Source organism: Dermatophagoides farinae, chromosome 7 (genome assembly GCF_024713945.1).
Source record: "Dermatophagoides farinae isolate YC_2012a chromosome 7, ASM2471394v1, whole genome shotgun sequence".
NCBI lineage: Eukaryota > Metazoa > Arthropoda > Arachnida > Sarcoptiformes > Pyroglyphidae > Dermatophagoides > Dermatophagoides farinae.
Genome location: NC_134683.1, coordinates 4,036,247 through 4,059,844, shown reverse-complemented (window position 1 = coordinate 4,059,844; position 23,598 = coordinate 4,036,247). Strand labels below are relative to the sequence as shown.

General features: G+C 29.6%; 8 protein-coding genes across 12 annotated transcripts; 4 read left to right on the top strand and 4 right to left on the bottom strand.

Moving 5' to 3' along the window:
- Nucleotides 1-731: 731 nt before the first annotated feature.
- LOC124497012 (platelet glycoprotein 4-like) lies at nucleotides 732-2,666 on the bottom strand. Its single transcript, XM_047060599.2, has 5 exons — nucleotides 2,343-2,666; nucleotides 2,115-2,259; nucleotides 1,281-2,057; nucleotides 936-1,211; nucleotides 732-857 (listed from the first exon to the last, which is right to left on the bottom strand). The coding sequence occupies exons 1-5, from the start codon at nucleotides 2,657-2,659 to the stop codon at nucleotides 732-734; spliced, it is 1,641 nt and encodes a 546-aa protein (XP_046916555.2). The 5' UTR covers nucleotides 2,660-2,666.
- Nucleotides 2,667-2,766: 100 nt separating this feature from the next.
- Nucleotides 2,767-6,616, bottom strand: LOC124497014 (prolactin-releasing peptide receptor). 2 transcript variants are annotated; one of them, XM_047060601.2, is made up of 2 exons: nucleotides 3,430-4,621; nucleotides 2,767-3,342 (listed from the first exon to the last, which is right to left on the bottom strand). In XM_047060601.2, exons 1-2 carry the CDS (start codon nucleotides 4,369-4,371, stop codon nucleotides 3,034-3,036), a joined length of 1,251 nt encoding a protein of 416 aa, XP_046916557.1. In that variant the 5' UTR covers nucleotides 4,372-4,621; the 3' UTR covers nucleotides 2,767-3,033. The 2 variants fall into 2 exon arrangements, 1 of the variants encoding a protein (XP_046916557.1); XR_012832315.1 differs by lacking the exon at nucleotides 3,430-4,621 and adding an exon at nucleotides 6,494-6,616 and having other exon boundaries at nucleotides 3,215-3,342.
- Nucleotides 6,510-9,199, top strand: LOC124497015 (uncharacterized). 2 transcript variants are annotated; one of them, XM_075732443.1, is made up of 3 exons: nucleotides 6,510-7,808; nucleotides 7,901-8,465; nucleotides 8,550-9,199. In XM_075732443.1, the coding sequence occupies exons 1-3, from the start codon at nucleotides 7,208-7,210 to the stop codon at nucleotides 8,884-8,886; spliced, it is 1,503 nt and encodes a 500-aa protein (XP_075588558.1). In that variant the 5' UTR covers nucleotides 6,510-7,207; the 3' UTR covers nucleotides 8,887-9,199. The 2 variants fall into 2 exon arrangements, with proteins under 2 accessions (XP_075588558.1, XP_046916558.2); XM_047060602.2 differs by having other exon boundaries at nucleotides 6,962-7,829.
- Nucleotides 9,200-9,659: 460 nt separating this feature from the next.
- Nucleotides 9,660-12,807, top strand: LOC124497011 (solute carrier family 35 member G1). Its single transcript, XM_075732441.1, has 4 exons — nucleotides 9,660-10,932; nucleotides 11,162-11,457; nucleotides 11,517-11,774; nucleotides 11,834-12,807. The coding sequence occupies exons 1-4, from the start codon at nucleotides 10,746-10,748 to the stop codon at nucleotides 12,629-12,631; spliced, it is 1,539 nt and encodes a 512-aa protein (XP_075588556.1). The 5' UTR covers nucleotides 9,660-10,745; the 3' UTR covers nucleotides 12,632-12,807.
- Nucleotides 12,712-17,925, bottom strand: LOC124497013 (solute carrier family 35 member G1). Its single transcript, XM_075732444.1, has 5 exons — nucleotides 16,210-17,925; nucleotides 14,073-14,653; nucleotides 13,427-13,989; nucleotides 13,130-13,360; nucleotides 12,712-13,066 (listed from the first exon to the last, which is right to left on the bottom strand). The coding sequence occupies exons 2-5, from the start codon at nucleotides 14,578-14,580 to the stop codon at nucleotides 12,890-12,892; spliced, it is 1,479 nt and encodes a 492-aa protein (XP_075588559.1). The 5' UTR covers nucleotides 14,581-14,653; nucleotides 16,210-17,925; the 3' UTR covers nucleotides 12,712-12,889.
- Nucleotides 17,926-18,591: 666 nt separating this feature from the next.
- LOC124496972 (adenylate kinase isoenzyme 1) lies at nucleotides 18,592-20,105 on the top strand. 2 transcript variants are annotated; one of them, XM_047060551.2, is made up of 3 exons: nucleotides 18,592-18,731; nucleotides 19,261-19,383; nucleotides 19,466-20,105. In XM_047060551.2, the coding sequence occupies exons 2-3, from the start codon at nucleotides 19,274-19,276 to the stop codon at nucleotides 19,950-19,952; spliced, it is 597 nt and encodes a 198-aa protein (XP_046916507.1). In that variant the 5' UTR covers nucleotides 18,592-18,731; nucleotides 19,261-19,273; the 3' UTR covers nucleotides 19,953-20,105. The 2 variants fall into 2 exon arrangements, with proteins under 2 accessions (XP_046916507.1, XP_046916506.1); XM_047060550.2 differs by lacking the exon at nucleotides 18,592-18,731 and having other exon boundaries at nucleotides 18,971-19,383.
- Nucleotides 20,078-21,360, bottom strand: LOC124496971 (uncharacterized). Of its 2 annotated transcripts, none has more exons than XM_075732445.1 (4): nucleotides 21,294-21,360; nucleotides 21,120-21,221; nucleotides 20,749-21,068; nucleotides 20,078-20,674 (listed from the first exon to the last, which is right to left on the bottom strand). In XM_075732445.1, the coding sequence occupies exons 3-4, from the start codon at nucleotides 20,953-20,955 to the stop codon at nucleotides 20,147-20,149; spliced, it is 735 nt and encodes a 244-aa protein (XP_075588560.1). In that variant the 5' UTR covers nucleotides 20,956-21,068; nucleotides 21,120-21,221; nucleotides 21,294-21,360; the 3' UTR covers nucleotides 20,078-20,146. The 2 variants fall into 2 exon arrangements, with proteins under 2 accessions (XP_075588560.1, XP_046916505.2); XM_047060549.2 differs by having other exon boundaries at nucleotides 20,749-21,046.
- Nucleotides 21,358-23,502, top strand: LOC124496970 (trypsin-1). The gene is made up of 2 exons (XM_047060547.2): nucleotides 21,358-22,927; nucleotides 23,003-23,502. Exons 1-2 carry the CDS (start codon nucleotides 21,995-21,997, stop codon nucleotides 23,222-23,224), a joined length of 1,155 nt encoding a protein of 384 aa, XP_046916503.2. The 5' UTR covers nucleotides 21,358-21,994; the 3' UTR covers nucleotides 23,225-23,502.
- Nucleotides 23,503-23,598: the final 96 nt, after the last annotated feature.

Genomic DNA, 23,598 nt, shown 5'->3' with positions numbered 1-23,598 from the left:
GGACTCACAACAAACAAACAAATGAATAAACAAGAGCATTATGTGTAATGAATAGTTGTAGTAGTAGTGGTATGAATTTTGTAGTGACAAAATGACATTTTACCGTTTATAAGAACGTTTTTTTATTTGTCGTTATGCTACTACCTTTTATTTTTTTTCTGGTTAAAAAAAAATTGTTACTATCGTTTTATCACGATTTTTTTCTGTGTAAATAAAATTTTTTTCTATATGTTGTACGTCTTATATGGATGGTTCAATTTTGTATATGATCATACATTTTTTTTGACAAAGTTGTTTTTCCATTACAAGATGAAACGGTAAAATCCAATGAGCTTAAATTGTGGGGTAGTGGTGTTGTTGATATCTTGATTACGCCATTGCGGCTCTTTTTTTTTCTCTCCTCAAAACATCTGGTTGGATTCAATCGATTAGCATACAACAAAAATGATCATCATAGATTATCACCATAAAAAATTTTTTTTTCCTGAACGGAAATCAATAACGGTAATGGATTTCAGCATAATAATAATAAATATGAAACTGTTTCGAGGTAAACATTTTCTTTCCGGGTTTTCTGATCCCCGGAAACGAGATGATCGACCGATTGAAGTCATAATTAATATATATTGTTATATTGTTTTGACACCAAGTTTGGTGTCTAATTTCTTCCTAATAACAATTTTTATTTAAACTAAAAAAAACAATCATTGGAGAGAAAATATTTAAACAATTCAATTCATTTTGATTGATTGTTGTTGATTATCAATCTGAATACTTGATGATTGTTGTTGTTGTTGTTGATGATACAATGGTTCGGTTGAACTAGATCTTGATGGCGGTATTCGATTACTTCGAATCTAAATTGTCGTTAATTTTTTTTTTTTTTTTTGAACAAAAAAAATGAATAATTGGAAAATTTTGAAAAGAATACAAACCTTATAAGACTGATAGCTCCATCTGGCGATGTGAATTGTCAATAGTGAAAAACCACCAAAAAATAGTAGATAAATGATAATGTAAACAGCATAAATTGGATATAATGCTAAACGTAATTCACCACTTAGTTTATCATCAATTTTAGCACTTTTTTGCATCCACAATAATGGTAGTATAGTGCTATGAACATCCGAATATCCACTTAGATATGGTATCGGTTCTAATAATGCATTGATTTGTATTTTATCTACACCATTAAATGGACTGCCGGTAATCTGATAAATGATTAAAAAAAAATTTCAATCATTCAAATCAATCCAAAAAAAAAAAAACAAAACACATACCGGATCTACATCAATATAAGCACGATGACGATTTTCAGATGGCCGCATATTTTCAACATTGGTACGAATATCCGAATGTGCATAAAGAAAATGTGGAAATGAATATGCTAATGGTGCACCGGCTAAACATTTGCTAAGATCAAATATTCCATCACAAAGATTTTCATTATCCATATGGCGACAAAAACAACGATTCAATGGATTTTTTCTTGGCGCTGCAAATGCATTACGATCTGGTCCAAAACGATATGTATGAAAACCATTGACCCATGTATCTTGTTGATAGATAACATTTAAACTTCGACATAAATCATGTGTGAATAAATAATAATAGCGATCTCTGTGTACATTCAAACCAAGTGTACTGCCTTCAGTTCCATTCAAAGCATTACATTCATCATTATCATAAAAATCTAATTGATATTGTCCTTTAAATGTGACCATTCGTAAAAGATCTGTACCATCTTGCCCGGTATATGTTTGATATGGACCATTTTTTGTACCATTTTTGGTCCATAAAAATCCAAATTTATTATCAGGCATACCGGTATCTGGTAATTCAATACCAAACAATCGTAATGGTGCTGCTAAACGATCAATAGTGTCCAATATACGAAATGGATAACCATTCAATAGTTGACCAGCTGTAAGATTTTGTTTGATCATTGATTCACCATGTGTAAGAAATAATAGGCTAACCAAACTGAATACAATCGGATTAAGTCCAAATGAAAATGGCATCGATGCAATCATTCCACGTACCATATTGGCCATTGCCTATTTATAAATCAATCAATCAATCCATTAATTAATCAATTGTCAATGTTTACTTACATAGGCTGGAAAATTAAGCACATTCACTCGGTCACTGAGTTGACCATGTGATTCATGATTTTTAAAATAAAATTTTTGTACATCAAAAAATGTAACTATCCTATTATCATCTTCAAATGAAACAATTTCTTTATGTATTGCCAAACTGAAACAAAAAATGATTAATGTTTTTTTTTTTTGTTTTACAATTTACAAACATTCAAATATTCTACTGCTAAAAAAAATTACCGATATGAATATGGTCCCATTTCACGTATTTTAGCACGACTATGGCCACTAGCAAATTCTTGTGGATTATCAATAGAAAATATATAAGCATCAATGGTGATTGGTATCGGTGGATCTTGCCAATTTTTTGTAAAATCATTTGGATCTCCATTTATCTGTAATTGTGATTGTAATGCTATGACAAGAAAATCAGTAAATTTCATATATAAAAAACCACCAAACATTGTTATAATCAATAATATGATTGCCATTCTTTGTTGTTGTCGTTGATTTGAATTATTATCATTGGATTTGATTTCATTGGCCATTTTTGTCATTCGATAATCATTGGATAACCACCATGGAATGGATGAAAAAAATGAATAAATTCATATTCTTTGCTTTCATTCGAACAAAGCAAATGAAACATTTATTATTTCCACATTATAAATCATTTTATTTCGATCAAACAAAAAAAAAAAATGACATTTATTCAGACACACATGCGACCATGGTAATATAATCATGGTATATCATACACACAACACAATCTTCAAAATTTCATCTCAATATATCCACACTAATAAAAAAAAACAAACAAACAAACATAATTTCTGGATCAATAATGTTGTAGTGACAAGTAAAGTAAAATTCAGATCAATAATTCACCGATTTTTTTTTTTTTTTTTGATCATCAAGATCATGGTCACCATCATGTGTCATATGAAGATGAAATAATCGATTCTGTAATCATCATATTTGTTGTCGTCATATTTGTTGTACTTAGATTATCTAATTCAGCAATATGAATATTATCATCATCCACACATAATGCACCATTATTATCATCATCAGTAATAACAACGCCCAACATACGAACAGCATTACTACCACCACCACCACCATTACCGTTACCTGCGCCAACTTGGCATTCTATCGTGTTTGTTGATAATAAATGTTTCTTTTTCTTCTTTTTCTTATTCTTCTTTATATTCATACAAAATAATCGATGAAAGTTTGTCTAGAGAAAAAAAAACATCATAAGAAAGATGAAAATTAGAAAAACGAAAAAACGATTTTCATAATGAAATTGAAAATTTAGACAAACCTTGAAATTTTCACTCATAAAACCATAAATAAATGGATTAAGAAAACTATGTGCCATTGCTAGCCAATGGCAAATAAAAAATGATATAACATATGACATATAACCAATGTATGTTTGAAATCTAATTGGATGAAACCAAACAATAAAACTATGTATATGAATAGGTAGCCAACAAACGACGAAAATAATGACAATCATAATTAACATTTTGATTACACGTATTTTTTGTTGCCATTGTACAGAATCACGTATTATTTCCGGATTGCCAGGCATTTTTCTATACCATAAATGTATACCAATTGATGCATAAACAAATATCAATATCGATATTGGCAAACCGAATGTAAGAATAAATAAAAATATTGTATAATAACGTCCTTGTTGTTGATTCCATAATTCTTTACAATCAAATAATATTTCATCACCATAACGAAATGGTACGGCACGTGTTTGCATTAACTGTATGATGGAAAACAGAATTCCCGTTATCCAAATGGTTATAATAACATTTAAACGATGTGTTTTCAAATAAATAATTGGATGATTAAATGGATGTATGATGGCAAAATAACGATCAAAACCAATTACGGCCAATGTATATACGGAAACATAAACAGAACAAAGCTGTACGGATTGAATAAATGGACATAGCCATGATGGAAAAATCCATTGTCCAAGCATGAATGATGTATATGTGAATGGTATTGAAAACATGGCCATCAATATATCGGCAATAGAAAGATTAACAAGATATTTCCATATCTCTGACATGAAACGATCACATTTTATCAATATAAATATGGCTAAAACATTTGAAATTAATGATAAAATTGCTGTTGAACTATACCAAACAATCAAAATCATTTGCCATTCATTGTTCAATAATTCCAATTCATAAGTATTATTTAGACTTGCTAAATATGTTGGATCCATAATTTTCATTCAATAATTCAAAAAAAAAAAAAAAAAAAAATTTTCCCGATGAGTTGCTGGTTTAGTATGTCCACTATTGATAGGTTTTTTTTTAAATTCAAGCCACACACTGGAATAAAAATCGTTGTCAGTACTGATCATCATCATCATCATGATGCTTCTGCCATTTTGAATCGACCACCATACACATACACACACACACACACACATATCAGCATCATCATTGAATACAAATGAATGATGATGATCAGGATATGGGGATCCAGGATCGAAGAAAATCGATACGAAATAATAAAATAAAATTTGGCAATTTGTTTATTCAAGAAGCAATATATTTGATGAAAAAAACCAGCCACCCAGCCAGCCACCCACCCACCACAACAACCCCTAAAAATTGTAATAATCAAAATCGATCGATTAGATTCTAGATTCTGGAACAGAAGTGATAATAATAATAATAATAATAGAAAAGGGTGCGTCCGGGTTCATTATAATGTAATGTCGTCTATGTTGACATGAGATGGTACCGCTAACCAACCAACCAACCAACCAAACAACAACAAAAAAAAATTTTTTTATTGATGTTTGGAACAATTCAAAATCGAATGATGATATTTTATTACATTTTATAGCCATTTTATGTGCATGTGTTCGTGTATAAGTGTTGAAAATGATTTGATAAAAAAAACCGAGCCAGAAACATTGATGATCAACGTGTTTAATGAATGAATGATGATAATGAAACATAAAAACCGGAAATTCAGTAATACAGAATGAATCAAATTGAACAACAACAATACAAACACGTACACACATATTTTGAATGAATCAAATTTTTGTCAACAAGAAAATTAAATGTACACAAGTTATGAATTAATTTCAATTAAAATTGACAGCACTTGATGATGATGATGATGATGAAGGCGGTGGTGGATGATGATGATGGTTATATATAATAAAAACAATAATGTACTTGATTAATGTTAATTCACAAAAACAACAGTAAACTGGATAAAATGATTAAGAAGAACATGCCAGGAAATTTGAATTACAATATTTTTTGCAACATTTAACACTTTGGTTTCTTCTTGATGTCGAATGTGATTTTTGAATTTGGATCAACAATTTCCATTGTTGTTGTTGTTGTTGTTTGCAGAAAGTTTTCCTGCAACAAACAAATGAAAATATCGAATCGCCACTTTGTAATATGTGTGTGTGTGCGTATTATTCGTGAAAATTCCATGATTCAATGAATATTCATGAACAAATCACTTGTGATCTCCTGAATAAACAGCAACAACAACAACAACAAAGTAAACAAACCAAATCGAGAGAATTAATAAAAAAATTTTTTTTTCAAAGTGAAAACAAAAAAAAACAATTATCAATATCGTACCAAAAAAAAGGTGTGTGTGTGTTATGTGCGATGATTATCCATAGATCATATCATCATCGATGTTATCGATATAGTTGATTTTATTGTTTGTTTCGATAATTATTTATGTAAAACGTTCATCGATTAGCATATCATCATCATCATTTTTTTTGGGTTGGTTTTCTTTCATCCACAAAAAGGTGAGAATTTCAATGATGATGATAATCAGAAAATCAATTACGCCCTGAATATAAAAATTTTTTGATGATGACAAAAAACAAACAAACAAACATTCGATGTATGATTTGCCAGTGTGATACAAAGCGTGGTTCGATGATTCATTCATTCATTAATTCATTCTCACTGTTGATAGTTATAAAATGTTTGCGAAAATCAAAACCGACACCTTTTGAATGAATGATGAAAACAAGATGAAAACAAAGAGAAAAAAAAGATATCTGATCAGGCTTTGACCAGAAATGTGTAAAAACAACAACAACAACAAAAAATTTACAAAAACAACAACAAGACGAAAAACAAAAATATACAACTTATACTCGACAACAAAGTTTGTTTTTTCTTTCTCTTTAAAATACCCAAAAAAGGTTTGAGAATGAAAGGAATGAATCATCGAAACAGAGTTGAAGAAGAAAGAAAAAATTCAAAACACTTTGTTGTTCATTATAGAAAAAGAACTGAGAATAATAACGTAGGATGATGATGATGATGATGATTGAAAACTTGAATATTTCTTACCTGAAAACATTATCATTCTAATTTCGCTTAGTTCGTACATGATTATGATCACTATGGTGGTTGGCTGGTTATTTCACTCTTGTTAACTTTTTACATTGATTAATTGATTGATGATATTCGAATGAATCATACATTTGATAAGACATTTTTTTTGATGATGATTATGATGACCAAATTCAAATGAATGTCAATCATCATCATCATAATCATTGGCAATATTCGAATGTTTTTTTTTTTGTTTTGTTTTGTTTGTTTTGTTGATTATTCGAACATTTGTTATTTTCACATAATACGTGCACACATATAAAATTTTATCATTTTTTTTTTTTTGATTTTGATTTTTTCATTTCGTTTCATAGATCATCATCATCATCATCGCCATTATTCATCGTTCATAGGAATGTGAATAAGCAAAAGATTGCTGTTGCTGTTGTTGTTGTTGATATACAATGTTTTGTTTTTTTAAATACTTTTTTTTCGGATGTTTATTGTTCGTGTCTGTGTCGATTGATCACCATTGGTTACTAAATCATCATCGTCATCAAAATTGGATTGAATGAGTTTGCCATCGTTTCCATGTTTCAATTACCGTGTTTTCAATTTATCCATCTTTTTTTTTATTTGATCAACTATCAACGTGTCTTGTCGGCTTGATTTGATTCATTTTTCAGTTCATCCACACCCGATTTACCGCGTAGGAAAATAATTGAAAAAATGTCGACCAATAAAAAATTCTTTTCATCATTTCGAATGTTTAATGCAAATTTCTGCTTACTACAATTGATTATAATCATTGTAATAATGGTTCAAAATGTTCATCAACAACAACAACACCAGGAACGGACACCAAGTCCAAATATACAACAACAAATGGCAACAACAATAAAAACATTATCATGTAAAGCATCAATGATACCACGTATGTTAACCATAAAACCATCATCATCATCATTATCATCTGGTTTAGATATTGTTACCACTCAAGATACAATAACTGTTCGTTGTATGGCTAATTTAACTGATCTGAATGATAATTTCATTCATCCGGTATTTGATTTATCATTTGGTGATACAACCAATACTGGTGTTTATATTGTACGTGGACAACCTGATTGTTTTGATAATTATACTAGATGTAAAAGTGAATTTCATGTATCAACATTGGCATTGATTAAATTATTATTACCATCATCATCTACAACAGCAAATCATCGTCCTCAATATTCGACATCATCACCTTATACAATAAAAGTTACATGTGATGTTGCCGATACATCTGGTTATTCACGGCTACCTATACGTTGTAATGATTCGGGTTTTTTTCATTTTCCAAAAGGTAAAGTTTTTTTTTTTTTTTTTTTTGATTTAAATTGCGATAATTATTTGTTTGTTTGTTTATGGATCAAGTGTTTAATTATGGTGATATGTGCTACGCCAAAACTGGTTCGACTGAAGATGTATGTGGAACAAATATGAAATGTTTGAAAGTTGACAAAAATTCACCATCATCATCAATGTCGTGTCAATGTAAACATGGATATTCAAATGTAACCATTTGGATAATGGCAATGAATTTAGCCAAAACAATTTGTATAAAACCGATTGGATTACAACAACAACAACAATGTTTAATCAATGAACAATGTATGGCAATGGATTCAAATTCTATTTGTCAATATGATAATAAATATGGCTATCCAATATGTAAATGTCGACATGGTTATCATCCAAAACAAAATAATTCAATCTGTCAATCAATTGAACGAACAACAGTACAACCATGTACTACTGATATTGAATCAACATTATCGAATCAGCCTAAAAACACTGTATCACCATCACCAATTATCGATAAACAAATGAAATCGAACGAAGAATCAAGTCCATTGTCGAATAAAATAAGCCATTTAGGTTTGGTCATATTTTTAATCGTACTATTATGGGCAATCATTATTGCAGCTGTTTTAGTCAGGTATGTGAATATTGGTCTTGTGTTGATTTATTATGGCATTCTTTTTTTTTCATTGATTTTTTTTTCTCGTTCACCATTTCATAGATATGCAAAACAGAAACAACATTTAGATATTCATTATCATCATCAAAAACATCGCCAACAACAAATACAACATGATAATGATGGTAATGATGAAAAATTGAAAAAAAATTCCAATATGATTAAAAATCATCATCCAGTAATTCTTAAATCACATGATCATCTCTATCATTCAAATAGTGATAATGATGATAATAATGATCAGATTGAAATGAGAATCGATGATAACCACGGTGTTCATGAATTGACAACAACAATACAATCAACAACAAAACAACAACAAATAATTCGTAATGAACCACCAAATTTTGATATTTTTGCCAAACAATCAGTTGTTTAATCAATCAATTCACAACCACTACTACTACTACTACTACAACCACCATCATCGCATATATTATCATCTTATCTATCCATTTATCTATCTATCTATATATCTATCTGTATTTTGTATCCAGATCTCTCATTATTATTATTATTATATAATTTAATTATATTCATTTATTCATGACACAACAACAATTTTTATTCCATCAAAAATTTTGCCAAATTGTCACACACACATAGGCATTTTTTTTCGTTTTAATATAAAAAACAACGACAACAACACTAATTGAACAATAAATAAAAAGATTTGACTTTGAAAAGGAAATCTGTTGTTTATTGGTGGTGTTTGATGATGAAATTCGTTTGTATTGGCCACTCCTTCTATAATGGCCATCATTATTGTTTTTTCAAAAAAAAAAACAAGAGAAAAAACATTAATTTTGTCGCCATTTGTGTTCCAAACATCCTGTAAACACATATACAGTATAAATAAACGAGAAATTTGATAATAATTTTCTTTTTCCTGTCACCATTGTTGATTTTGTTGTCAATTTGTTACAAACAAAAAACAATATTGTGTCTGTCATTGCCATTATGATGATGATGATGATGATGATGATGATGGTGCCGGTAACATTCAAGCATCAGAATAAATGATCCAAGCGCTTGCGCTTGATTCATGAAAAACATTCTGGTGGTTATCGACAATTTATATCCGTATATATGGCTAGCGGTTGTCGAATTCTATAGAATCCATATATATAGATATTCGAATTCAATATTCTCGATTGTATATATTGTTGGTCGGTGTGTGTGTGTGTATGTTGGAATCCATTTTTTTTGTAGCTGCTCGAATTATTATTTATTCACAAAGAATTGGAAAAACTTTTCGTCTTTTTCTTCTTCTTCTTCAAATTCCACAACAACAACAACAACAATAAAAATTTTCTGGTAACCATTGGTTTCAGCAATGTGTGTCTCTGCGTGTGTAGTATTGAATTTTGAATTCAACTTTTATCGATTCTTCATTTGAGAATTGTCAATGTATGATAAATTTCATTCTATAGATGACCAACAACAACGACAACAACCATTGAATCGTCATTGCAATTACATTCATGTCATCTATATTTATTGAAAGAAATGAAAAAGAATTCGATTAAATTTGAATAGCTAAAAAATCTACATTTTACAGAACAACGACAAAAAAATTTCTGACAGAATCAGAATTCTTCTATTAAATTAAATATATAATTCTGTCTTCTGATCAACTGTTATTGACAACAATATATGTTTATTATATAGATGGTAAAAAAAAATTGGGCCTTCACTTACATGTTTTTTTTTCGATCCAAAAAAAAACACCACAATTTGATCATCATCTGATATGAATAGTGGAAGCCATCCTTTTTAATCGACAATGAAATTCTATTCATAATTCAAAATTCTTTCAATCGATTTCAATTAGAGAATAGCTGAGCTGTTCTTCTCACATCTGTATGATTTCGACTATATCGACATAATAATAATAATAAGAATATATATTCTCAATTCATTCGGAATTTTTTTTTCTTTATTATCATCATATTTGGATCGATTTGAATTTCATTTCTTTGTTGATTGAATTTATATATTGAAAATATAATTGTTATCGATCTTCTTCTTTTTTGCTCTATATAACATCATCATATCGTGTGTGTGTCTTCTTTTTTCTTTTATAAAACTGCTATATTAACACATTTTGCTGCTTGCTGTTTTTTCATTCATTCATTTTTTTTTGTCATTCTTCATTATCATCGAATCTTTTGTTTGTTCCATTCAATTCAGCTGCTGTTCCCTAACAACAACAACAACAACAATAAGATGCTCTGAATGAATCGTTCACAAACATATTCGTCGCTATCATCAGCCACATCATCTAGTGAATATCCATTCGATCGACCAACAGCAAACCGTCAACAACAACAATATGATAACGAAATTAATTTCAACGATGATGATGATGATGATGATGATGGCCAGAAAAATCCATCAACAACAACAGCAAGAAAATCTTATGGTTATTGTGGTTGGAATCAAGTAAACTACAGTGGACGTGGTGGTACAATATTAAGTGATCCATTATTTCAAAACAACACTAATGTTGAATTTCGTGGTCAAAAAATTAATCCTTGTAATATTAAATTAAAGTTGACAAAAAATAAATTTGTCCCACCAAAACCGACATTGGTCATCATCATCATTATCATTAACATCATTATTATCATCATCAACATCGATTCAAACAGAAATGGATACAAATCAATTATCAGAGAATAAATCAATCAATCATCGATCATCATTAGAACATGGTTCAGTAGGATTGATAAGCGGTTATGATGAAACTCAACGTCTTGTTGATAACACACATCATCAACATCACAATTCAGACATAGAATCTAGTCATCAGAAGAAGAAAAATCGAAATTCCAATGAAACAGCCAATATTAATAGCTGTAATTTTGCCCTATATAAAGGCATTTTTTATTCATCATTATCATCAGTTTTCTTTTCATTATCAGCTGTTATTGTTAAATATCTTAAGGTATGTTTTCTTGGCCTGTTTTTTTTTCATTTCCATTAATATGATAATTATTTAATCAGGATATTCATCCCGGTCAATTGGCTGTATCACGTTTTTTCGGCATATTCATTCTGACCATACCATTGATTGTTTATCATGATTTGAATCCATTTGGTCCACCAGAATTACGTCCAATATTAATAATGCGTGGTATTGCCGGGGCTACATCATTGTTTCTACGTTTCATTGCATTTCATTATCTATCAATTGCTGATGCATCGGTTATTATTTTCTCTGTACCAATATTTGTCTCTATATTTGCTTGGTTCTATCTAAAGGTTAGTTTGGTGCCAATAAATGAATATATAAAACCTAAATATCTTTGTCCATTCTATAGGAACCATGTGGCTTATTTCATACATTGACCATAATAATAGCAATGATTGGCCTAATTATGACGACAAAACTACCAATATTTTTCTCCTATAGTGGTAATCATATTATGGATGATAATTATTACAATTATTATCATCCATCATGGTCATCAACATCATCAATGTTTATGAATATGGCTGGCTATCATAATGGTAATAATGTGAATAACATATCATCATCATCATCATCACCAAAAATGACGATGATGATGATTAATTCAAATTCCACAATGACATCATCATCATCAATTGTTGTTGGAAATCATAATGATCGTCTAAATCATCTATATGGTGTATTGGCCGCGCTTAGTTCATTAATATTTTCATCATCTGTATTCATTTTTATACGTAAAGCAAAAGGTGCACATCATGCTGTGATTATGTTTAATTTTGGCTGGGTTGCCATCATTGAAACCATCATATTGACAACATTATTGAATGGTTTTTCAATGCCACGTACACCATTCGAATGGTATCTAATAGTAGTGTTGGCTGTGTTTTCATTCTGTGGTCAAATGTTATTGACACGTTCATTACAATTAGAACAAGCTGGCCCAGTATCCGTTGTACGTGCTACAACCGATATTACATTAGCATTTCTTTGGCAATTGATTATATTTAAAGAAACACCAGATTTATGGTCAATTTTTGGTGCCTTAGTCGTATCCAGCTGTATTGTATTGACAGCAATGCGTAAATGGGTTCTATCATTACCAGAACATTCACGTATTCGGGATAAACTTTATTTCCTGTTATTATGAATGATGAAACCAAAAAAAAAAGATTCACTTTTTCATCTGATTGATTGATTAATGGCTGCCAAAAAAAAACAACAAAAACAAAAATGCAAAGATTTTATCATGTGTATAATAATGAGAAACACATATAATGATCAAATTGTAATGAATCAATAAAAATGAATTTATAAATAAATAAATTTTTTTTTTGTTTTTTGTTTTGTTATCTTGAATTAGATTCTGGATTCTGGATTCTTTTTCTTTTCTTCACTTTTTTTTCAATCATTTGGAAAGAAATGCAAAACGTATACGCATCGGATGATTATCAGGCAATCCAATTATGTATTTACGAAATGATAATAGAAAAACGGCACTTAATACTAATATGGCACCAATCATGGTGAATAGATCCGGTATTTGTTGAAAGAATATTATTTGCAATATGAATGCAAAAAATGCCTAAATGAAGAAAAATGAGAAAAAAAAATAAACAAAACAAAACAAAACAATTTCACACATTACCTCGCTACTTGTACGTACGACGGAAACAACGCCAGCTTCTTCAATCTGTATGGCACGTGTTAATAATAATTGTGCATAAAATGATAATATACCAATCAGAAATATTAGATATGGTGTATAACCAGTTGTTGGTAATTGAATATCATAGAAAAAATAATCAATCATGACCATTTCAATCATTGATATGATGGAAAAATTGAATAAAATCACATATTTATCAACATGTTTGAGCTGTGTAAACAAAATTATATGTTAATTAATAAATCAATCAAGAATTTCAAGAAAAAAACACTTTACCTTACGAATAATCACATAGACAAAACAACCGACAAATGTTGCACCAAGACTATATAATGTACCAATTAATTGATCACTTAAATCCATTGATTTTGTTATTGGGTTATCATCAATATAATAATTGGTTTCATTCATTGTTTGATTACCATTATCATTGAAAAATTCTGTTGTGGCCATTGTCGTTGTCGTCGTTGTTGTTGTTGTCATTATCATTGTATTATTATTGATCACAAAATCATTTTCTTCACCCATTGGTTTGCCAAATATAATTTCTAATTTTGATGCAAAAATTATACCAACAATAGACATGACTAATGCTAGTACATGATATGGACCAAAATGTTCTTTAAGAAAAATTCTGGCAAAAACAAATACAAAAACAGGCATCGATAAAATGATGATTGTAGAATCAGCCATCGACATATAATGTAATGCTGAATAACGGCAAAAAACACTGGTACCACCAGCCAGGCCACGTAATGCAATCCATAGATATGTACCAGACATACCGAATAATGGTTGCGGTGATTCCAATGCCAATGGAAATGATAGTATAATGATTCCTGATGAGAATTTAACAAATGTTTCAAATTATTATTCAAAAAAATAATAATCATTTGCATTAAATGGTTAAAAATTTGCTTACCAAAATAACGGAAACCAGCCGTTGTACCAGGTGAAACATCTTTAACATATTTTACAACCAATGTTGTGATTGAAAAAAATAATCCCGAAAGAATTGTCAAACAAATTCCTTTTAAGAATTTTTTTGTACGATTTAAAAGATTACTTTTTTGACTATTTGTCATTGAATGTATTGAATTTCGTGGTTGTTTACCATTACCATTACCATTACTAATCTGTGATGATTGTTCAATAATTGGTAACATACGAAAATCACCATTTGGTTGATGATTCGTTGTTGTTGTTGTTGTAGAAGCAGCCGTAGTAGTAGTAGTAGTAGTTTGATGACCATTTTTCATTGATGATGATTTATCCAAATCATTCGATGTTGTTATTATCGATAATGGTTGTTGTTGTTGCTGTTGTTGTTGTTGATTATTATGATGATGATGATGATTTTTACCACCATTTTCATTACCACCACCACCATGATTATTATAATGTTGTGATAAATTATTCTGTATAGACATTATTGATTGAATTGAATTGAAATGAATTTAGAAAAAAAAATTGATTCAATGACAAAAAACGAGAGAGAGAAATCTGTAAAAAAAAATTAAAAAGATAAATTATGAAAAAAAACACTTGTTGTGACTATGTTTATATAAACAATATATCAACAAAATTTTTATTTTGTTTATAACTGCAATATAAATCATATATATCAAGGAGTTTAGATGACCACTACACACAGTGATGATTATTATTATCATTATCAGCAGCAGCAGCACACCACACTAATCGTTTATTGTACGTGATTTCAATAACGTTATAATTTTTAGAACACATAACAAAAAAAAACGACCAGTTTAAGACAAAATTTATTGACATCTTTATTCAATGAAATCTTAAAACATTATGATGATGATGTTGATTAACTAACAATAAAATAGTTTTAATTGTAAAGAAAGAAAGAAAGAAAATCATTAACCATCTCTCTCTCTCTCTCTCTCTCTCTCTCACCACCACTGACATTACATTTCTCCAGTCATTGGTTATTTTGTCCTTAAGCCAATTTTACACATCACAAGTATTTTCTGTAAATTTCTCCCCCCTCCCCGTTTTTGCTATCTCCAATGAGACAATACGTTGAAGAGCGGGACGAACCATTATATTATCGCCAAGTTTTATTTTATATGTTCGTACTATTTTTCCATCAGGAATTTTATCCATCACCACACCAGTAGTTCAAAGCGCAATGTCTTCAATTTGCACTTGATGATGGTCATTTCCGTTCTGGTAAAACTTTCGTATATCTTTCATGTATACTCTTGCCACCCAGTGTTTATCATGTTTAGTTTCCGGCGCCAGTATGTCAGTAATTTGTCGGAATAAATTCTTGTTGATTTAACTTAAGTTAAAATTCTCAGGTTATCAATACCATCGTCGATATTTCGTTTCCACTGATCAGGTTGTATTTCAATTTGTTGGAGCCATTCGTCATACGAAATTTTTTTTTTTATCCAAGTCGATAATATATCCAATATTTATAATTAGGATGCAATTGAAATGACTTTACAGACACACTGTATAAGACAATTTACACATTACAAGTATTTTCTTCACATTTTCGTATATTTATTCAAATCATCATCATCATCAATCAATTTATTTATTTATCAAAATGTTTGGCACATTTTTGTCATAAATACCACTTGATAAATAAAATCATTTATCAAATAAGATCAAATAATGACCAAATGACATAAGAATTGTAAAACAATTTATTATATCATTATAAAACATTACGTGATAATTAACTGAAGGTAATTATTCATAGAAAGATAATTATCATATCATCAACATTATCTAATGTACTAAAAATTTTGTCACATAATAATTATCATATATCCATTATTATATTATTACTAGGAGATGAAAATAAAAGTTAACTATTAGTTTAGTTTTTTACCATGTTTTTCTTGCCAATGTTTACCCAAAAAAAAGAAAAAAAATTTGGTAAACACAAAAAAGTTATTATTGAGGAAATGAACAATTTTTTTTTGTTTCTTAGATTTTCTCTTTTCTTTTTTGGGCCGGTATTTTCCCCATTTTTTTATAACGTACATATCCGGTTATAATAAGAGACAACTACTTACTTGGTTAGCCAATTATTTGTTGTTGTTGTTGTTGTTGTTATTGTTATTGAACACAATCAAATAAAACTTGTAAAATGAAATTTCGAAAAAAAAGACATTTCCACCTTGTATAATGTCGAAAGATAGAAAAAATCTGATCAATGAGATGAAGAGGAATGATTTGGTGAAAAAATTTTTCTTTTCAATCAATCACAAAAATTAAAAATCAAAATTGAGTCATTCCAACATCATCATCATCATCATCGATCGATTAATCGATTGATGAGAAAAAAAAACAAATAAACAAACACTTGTTGCTTTTCGGTGCTCTTTTTTTTATCACATCATCATCATTCATTATTAATTAATTAATTTCAATTTAGAAGAAAAAAAATTTCACATTTTAAAAACACTGGTTGGTTGTTCATCGTATTGATGATGGTGATGATGATGATGATAATGATGACTAATAAAATCACTATGTGCAGTGTTTTAAATTTCAAAAAAAAAAATTGAAATTTGAATTTCTTCAAACAACCGAGATTGTGATTGAATTTACAATGACAACATTTCAATGTCATTGAGCTTTGATTTTTGTTCAATTTGTTGCTGTTGTCACACACACACACACTCATTAAAAAATCCGATGAATATGAATAACCGAAACATTGAATGAATGGAATAATCGGCCTTGGCATTGACACACACACACAATATGTTAATTGACAACTACGACGACAATTAATTATTAATTATCAAAATTCGGATGTTTAAAAAAAACATTTGGATTTTTAAATTAAAAAAAAACCGTCAATCACACCTTGATGGTGATGATATGATGATGTTCAGGTGACAGAACAGCACACACATTCATACAAACTCAATTTTTGTCACCTGGACAAATATGTGTATTATTCAGAATGAATTTTTTTTTTTTTTTTGAAACAGGATTTCCACAAAAAAACATTCATCTCTATAATTGATTAAATGATGATGATGATGATGACCGGTATCAAATTGGGATCATCATGCATTTCAATTACATAAATATCACAAACACACAAACACATACATAGAAAGACAGGATGATGACAAATACCCACAAATAAACAAACGAACAACGACGACGACAACAACAACAACAAATGATGATAATATCCTGTTTTGAACTTGTTACGATTTTTTCTGTTTTGTTTTGTTTTGTTTGTTCAGACAACACAAAACAGAAACAGAAACAGAGAGAAAAATAATAAATCTTGAAAATCTTGATAGGATTATCGTAGTCGTTGTCGTGGTGGTAGCGGTGAAGGTAGTAGTGGTAAAAAATTGAAATTCGTTATTTTTTTTTTTTTTTTTTTGGTTGACAAAATGTTCGGCATCATCGTCGTTTGTTGATGTCATATACCACGATTATCATCATGACAACAACAACCAATGATGATGATGATGATGATGATCTTGATCAAGATTCTTGAATCAATGATCATAATGATGATGTCAAGACACAATGAGTTGGTGACTTTGATACGATATAGAAGAGTAAAACGATGATGAATGTGACAAAAATAGAAATTTTTTTTTTTTTTGAATGTAGCGAAAAAATGAAAACAATCGAATGTGAATGTTAAACATGAAAATGATGAACATGAACATGTGATCGAGCGAAAAAAAAATTTCGAAATTAAATTGTTACCAAAAAAAACAAAAAAAAATATTTAGCTGCTGTTGTTTTTGATGATGATGATGATGATAAACATCCAGAAAAAGAAACCAAAAAAATTGCCAATTTGATATTGATCGGCCAGGTACATCTATTGATACAGTTGATCGAATTTTGATTTGATTTATTCGCTGCTTCTGCTGTTGATGATGATGAATTTCATTTTTTTCGCTATCTAAACAAACGATGTGTCTTTTTATATAAACGAAATGATCAAAAAAAAAAAAATCAGAATTTCCCCCATTCAATTACAAAAACAAAAAAAAATGTACCTGATTGATGTTCAATATACACAGATGTACTTGCATCGTATGAATGTGATGTGTGATATAATTATTTCATTTTTTTGTTGTTGTCTTCCTGGTATTTTTTTTTTTTTTTTTTAATTAAAAAAATCATTATTATTGGGTACAGATGTTTTGTTTTTTTTTCACTATCTCAATGTTGATGATGATGTAATTAATTTGATAATTATTTTCGTCAGGTAATTTTGGGTACTTTTATCGTATTATTAAATTTTAATTTTCCACCAAAAAAAATCATTCGAATTTAACGAATCTATTCATTCATAAATGACGTATCCGAAAAAACAAAATTCCAAAAAGAATTTTGTTTTCGTTTTCGTTTGGAATTGATTATATAGCATATATCAATATGGTTATTATATACTCATGTATCTAGGACACGCACATAAAGGACAAATTGAGGTTTTTGTTTTCATTATTCGGAAGAAAAAATTCAATATTTTCCGGATAAATTGAAAGAAAACAGAACCAAATTCTCCTATCTAGACGGTGGTTGATTTCGGTCTACTCAACTTTGGGTAAGTTTTTAATGTGTAAAAATGTAGAATTTATAATTTTGTAAATCGTTGAATTCTTTGTTATGTCAAACATTTAATTGCCAGCATTTTTAACGATAAATGGTGGTGGTGATGATGGTGGTGGTAGTGGATTTTATAAATAGAAATTAACAAAAAAAAAATTCGAATTAACAGATAAAAAGAAAAAAGGTTAGCTAAAGGTCTCAATGTGTGTGTGTGTGTGTGTATGTGTTGAATTCACTATAGTTTTTCTTTTGAACAAAAAAAAACTTTTTTTTTGTCGAAAAAATTCGAAATCGTTCGTTTGTTAGAAAATGTCATCATCATCTCTTAGATTAAATTTCGAATTTCTATCGTGTTTGTTTGTTTGATTTATCATCGTTTAGATTCGGTTTTTTTTTCTCTGATTAACAATTTCACTGTCGTTTTTTGCTATTTTTGTCATTTTCATAATTTTAATTCAATTTTTTCCATTGTCCAATAACGACGATACAATTACTATTACTACTACTACTACTACTACTAATAGCAATATCATTGATATGGCACCAACAACGCAAACATCAACGACATCTACAAAACCAATCATTATTTTTGTTATTGGTGGTCCTGGTTCAGGAAAAGGTACCATTTGTGAACGAATAAAAACAAAGTAAGTCAGATTTCTGATTGTAACATTCGAACATTTTAACATGGTTTTTTTGTTGTTGTTGGTTCGAATAAAACCCACACAGATATGGTTTCACACATTTATCAACCGGTGATCTATTACGTGATGAAGTTGCATCCGGCTCATCATTGGGTAAAGAATTGAATACGGTAATGCAATCCGGTAAATTGGTATCCAATCAACAGGTATTGACTCTGTTGAAATCAGCTATTGAAAAAAATCTTTCCAAATCCAAAGGATTTCTAATCGATGGTTATCCACGTGAAATAAATCAGGCCATTGAATTTGAAAAACAAATTTCACCATGCACAATGGTCTTTTATTTTCATTGTTCAGATCAAGTGATGATTGAACGATTAATAAATCGTGGTAAAACAAGTGGCCGTGTTGATGATAATGAAGAAACAATTCGAAAACGTTTGCAAGTATTTCATGAAAATTCTGATCCAATCCTGGAATATTTGAAAACAAAATTGGCAAAAATTGATTCAAATAAACCGGTGGATACAGTATTTGTTGCCGTTGAAAATGTTTTGTCCAAATTAATTTAATCTGATGATGATGATTTCTATCCAAAAAGCTTCGGTTTTAAATACTCAAAAAAACAACAACATACACACGTGTGTGTTTGTTCATTTAAATTCAAAGTTAGATTAAAATTGTTGTTTTATGCTCATTGAAAAATTAAATGAATTTTATTCAAATTTTAAGCCTTTCAATCTTTTTTTTTGCACACAAATTTTAATCAATTATAATGGGTAGTCAAAATGACACCAGGTGTACGATGATTTGATACTTTTGCTGTCATAGATGATGGTGATGGTGCACTACTAATCTGTGAATAAATATTTTCAATCTGTTCATATTGATGATGATTAGGATTATTTTGATAATTGGCTGGCATTAAATGATTTGGTAATTGGTGATTATGATGTTGATGAATTGATGTTCGATAATAATGTTGTGATGATGATGATGGTGGTGGTAGTGGTGATAATCCATATTGTTGTGTAACTTCTTTAATTGCACGTTGACGTAAACGTGATACTTGTAATTGGCGCCAATCACGTATTAGTATACAATAGATTATTGTCAATAAAATAAGACAGGCCAATATCGATGTACGCAATATAATCCATCCGGCTGTATCGAATATTCGTGAATACATCAATAGCAATAGATAGAAAATCATTGATACAGCAAATATTAATATACATGGTACATGTTCTTTGATGATTGCAATCAATCCGATTAAGAATAATATGATGCCCAACTATATATAAAATTAAAATAGTAATAAAATATTAATGTTTGGTCAGTTTCAAGATAATCTTTCTGCTAACTTACCAACGAAATAATTCCAACAGCAAGATATGATCGTTCCAAAAATGATTCAGCAACAATTATGGCAATAATTGCAATGATTATCATTGATAATAACAATGATATCAATGTATATTTTACACATTTGAACCATGAACTTTTTGGTATAATATCTTCAGGTTGTATTTCAATCTTTTCAATATAATCGGCTTTTAATTGTGGTCGTTCCATTTTATTTATTATTATGATTATTATTCGGTTGTTCAATCATTTGTCAAAACAAAAGATTGGTAACCGTTAACACACAGACAAAATTATCGAACTAAACGAACAACAAAAAAAAACTAAGCTTTAGAGTGAGAAATAAAAACTTGAAGAAAGAATTTAGGACATACGAATTGGAAGAAATACAGAATAATTTTTTTTATCATCATCATCATCATCATCGTAGTCATCAAAGTTGCTCATCATTTTTGGCATCACAACCGATGTGGATTCTGTATGGATGAATGAATGAATGTTTGTAACACATTCTATACAAAGAAAAAAGCAAGATTTTTATTACTTACTTACATTGCCAAAATCTTCATTACTTTTTTTTGATGACATCATATTTTTACAGAATGAATTTCAAAGAAAATATCACATACACACACACATACACATTAATGATGATTCAATTTCCGTTCCAATTACCGTAGCAATTTGGCCTAGATTTCTGGATGATGATGAGAACGGAAGATTGAATCTAATACACGTCGTCGTCGTCGTGTACCCAAAATGAAAATTTGAATTATGAGGGGGTACCACGATGTTGGTGTTTCATTTTTTTTTCGGTTTCCAGGTCATATCGTCTAAATTTTAAAAAAAAATCTAGGTCTTATGGATGCGGACGGAATATCATGATGATGATCAAGTCAACATTTGATTATCATTATCCATGAGAAACGAAAAAAAATAGATTTCGGTGTTTTGGTGTTATGAACACACACACACACACACTCACAACGACAATGATAATGATAACACATGCAGGATGATTGGTCAGGATTGTGATTTCGATTTTTTTTTGCGGTCAAACTGTTACTTTTGTTTTGATTTTCATTTCATCGTTAAATCATTCAGTTAGAAAAAAAAGTTCATCGTCGAGAAATTCGTTCCAATTGGCAACTCTCGACGGTAGACGGATGGATATGGATGAAAGAGGGGGTCCATGTAATTGAATTTTTTGTTTCTATTTCGACTATAAAAATGCTGTGAACATCCATCGATGATAGATTCAAATCAAATCAAATCAATCAATGAAAATTTGAAAAAAAACAAAACAATACAAAACAAAAAAATGTTTTCCATTCGACATATGTTGGCTTTTTTTCTGATGATGATCTATACACAAACAATGTACTACATGATTATTGCTCAACAAATTGATAATAATAATCTTGTTTCATCAACGACGACAACGACAACAACCGAATCAATTTTATCTACAAATAAATCAATATCAATTCGATGTGGTACATATCAAAAAATTACCGGATCAATTCATAATCAACAAGTACAACAACAACAACCATCATCATCACCAAGACAGCCACGTATAATTGGTGGTCAAGATGCATTGATTGAAGAATTTCCATGGCATGGTTCGTTGCAAAAACTTCGTCTTTTATTTCCATTACCAATACCAGATTGGCGTCATATTTGTGGTGCATCGATTATCAATGAAAATTATCTAATAACCGCTGCACATTGTGTTGATGGATTAATCAATTCATGGTGGCCAGGACAATTACGTGTTGTACTCGGTACAGATAGATGGCGTTACACATTGTTTCAACAAAATATTCAAATGATACCTGTTGCTAAAATCATTATACATCCAGAATGGAATTCACGTCGTGCACAGAATGATATTGCATTGATACGAACAACAAAACCAATTGTTTTCAATCAACGTGTACAGCCAATTTGTTTGCCTGAATCAAAGAATTATGAATTACATGGTGGACAAACCGTTACGGTTGCCGGTTATGGTTATACAACGGACAATCTGGTTTTTAATTTTCTACCCGATCGTTTGAAAGCTGTTCGCGTACCGATTGTACGTATGGATAATTGTCGTCAAACATATAATGTTTCACGAATACCAATAACGGATCGTATGATTTGTGCCGGTGTCACTACATATGGTAGATGTTCGGTAATTTTTTCATTGTTTTTTTACTTGAATTTCGTTTTTCACATTTCTATTATTTATACACACACACACAAACAGGGTGCAATGAGAGGTGATTCTGGATCAGCATTAATTACCTATACTAATGATAATAATGATCATGATGATGATGATCGACGTGCAATACATACTGGTATTGTTTCATTTTCACTTCCATGCCGTATGTTTGGTGCACCGGATGTTTATACACGAACATCATCATATATTGATTGGATCAATAATGTTATCAATAATAATAATAATGGTAAAAAAATGATTTAGGAATTTGTGGCTCCTTATCATCAGCTGTCAAAACCATTGATGTTATTATATTATTGAATTATTTCTTTTTGTTTTTCGTTTTTTTTTGATCATTTTTTTAATCATGATTTCAATTTTAAATAAAAAAAATTGAACATTTTGCAATATTGAAAAGGTACACAGAAAAAAAAGAGTCTATGGAGACGACCACGCATTTTTTTTTTACCAATTAATAAATCAATAATTGCAGTTGAGTTTAAAAAACTCACTGCTTCTCATAATACCATATCTTCCAGGACTAAGTCAGAGTCTGAGTCTTCTGGCTTCAGAGTAATTGCTAAAGAAATTACATTTAAATTACATATATTACAGATGTCTATTTAATATTTATGATA

Excerpts from the sequence above, each read along its gene's own strand:
- LOC124497012 (XM_047060599.2), bottom strand. The coding sequence starts at position 2,659 with ATGACAAAAATGGCCAATGAAATCAAATCCAATGATAATAATTCAAAT. Across the intron at positions 2,260-2,342 it reads ATGGGACCATATTCATATCG|TTTGGCAATACATAAAGAAA; the intron begins GTAATTTTTTTT and ends TTTTTGTTTCAG. Across the intron at positions 858-935 it reads GGAGCTATCAGTCTTATAAG|ATTCGAAGTAATCGAATACC; the intron begins GTTTGTATTCTT and ends ACGACAATTTAG.
- LOC124497014 (XM_047060601.2), bottom strand. The coding sequence starts at position 4,371 with ATGAAAATTATGGATCCAACATATTTAGCAAGTCTAAATAATACTTAT. Across the intron at positions 3,343-3,429 it reads TTATGAGTGAAAATTTCAAG|ACAAACTTTCATCGATTATT; the intron begins GTTTGTCTAAAT and ends TTTTTTCTCTAG.
- LOC124497015 (XM_047060602.2), top strand. The coding sequence starts at position 7,208 with ATGTCGACCAATAAAAAATTCTTTTCATCATTTCGAATGTTTAATGCA. Across the intron at positions 7,830-7,900 it reads TTTTTTTCATTTTCCAAAAG|TGTTTAATTATGGTGATATG; the intron begins GTAAAGTTTTTT and ends TTATGGATCAAG. Across the intron at positions 8,466-8,549 it reads ATTGCAGCTGTTTTAGTCAG|ATATGCAAAACAGAAACAAC; the intron begins GTATGTGAATAT and ends ACCATTTCATAG.
- LOC124497011 (XM_075732441.1), top strand. The coding sequence starts at position 10,746 with ATGAATCGTTCACAAACATATTCGTCGCTATCATCAGCCACATCATCT. Across the intron at positions 10,933-11,161 it reads AACAGCAAGAAAATCTTATG|AAATGGATACAAATCAATTA; the intron begins GTTATTGTGGTT and ends CGATTCAAACAG. Across the intron at positions 11,458-11,516 it reads TTATTGTTAAATATCTTAAG|GATATTCATCCCGGTCAATT; the intron begins GTATGTTTTCTT and ends TTATTTAATCAG.
- LOC124497013 (XM_075732444.1), bottom strand. The coding sequence starts at position 14,580 with ATGTCTATACAGAATAATTTATCACAACATTATAATAATCATGGTGGT. Across the intron at positions 13,990-14,072 it reads GGCTGGTTTCCGTTATTTTG|GAATCATTATACTATCATTT; the intron begins GTAAGCAAATTT and ends AATTCTCATCAG. Across the intron at positions 13,361-13,426 it reads TCTATGTGATTATTCGTAAG|CTCAAACATGTTGATAAATA; the intron begins GTAAAGTGTTTT and ends TTGTTTACACAG.
- LOC124496972 (XM_047060551.2), top strand. The coding sequence starts at position 19,274 with ATGGCACCAACAACGCAAACATCAACGACATCTACAAAACCAATCATT. Across the intron at positions 19,384-19,465 it reads TGTGAACGAATAAAAACAAA|ATATGGTTTCACACATTTAT; the intron begins GTAAGTCAGATT and ends AAACCCACACAG.
- LOC124496971 (XM_075732445.1), bottom strand. The coding sequence starts at position 20,955 with ATGGAACGACCACAATTAAAAGCCGATTATATTGAAAAGATTGAAATA. Across the intron at positions 20,675-20,748 it reads CTGTTGGAATTATTTCGTTG|TTGGGCATCATATTATTCTT; the intron begins GTAAGTTAGCAG and ends TTTTATATATAG.
- LOC124496970 (XM_047060547.2), top strand. The coding sequence starts at position 21,995 with ATGATAGATTCAAATCAAATCAAATCAATCAATGAAAATTTGAAAAAA. Across the intron at positions 22,928-23,002 it reads CTACATATGGTAGATGTTCG|GGTGCAATGAGAGGTGATTC; the intron begins GTAATTTTTTCA and ends ACACACAAACAG.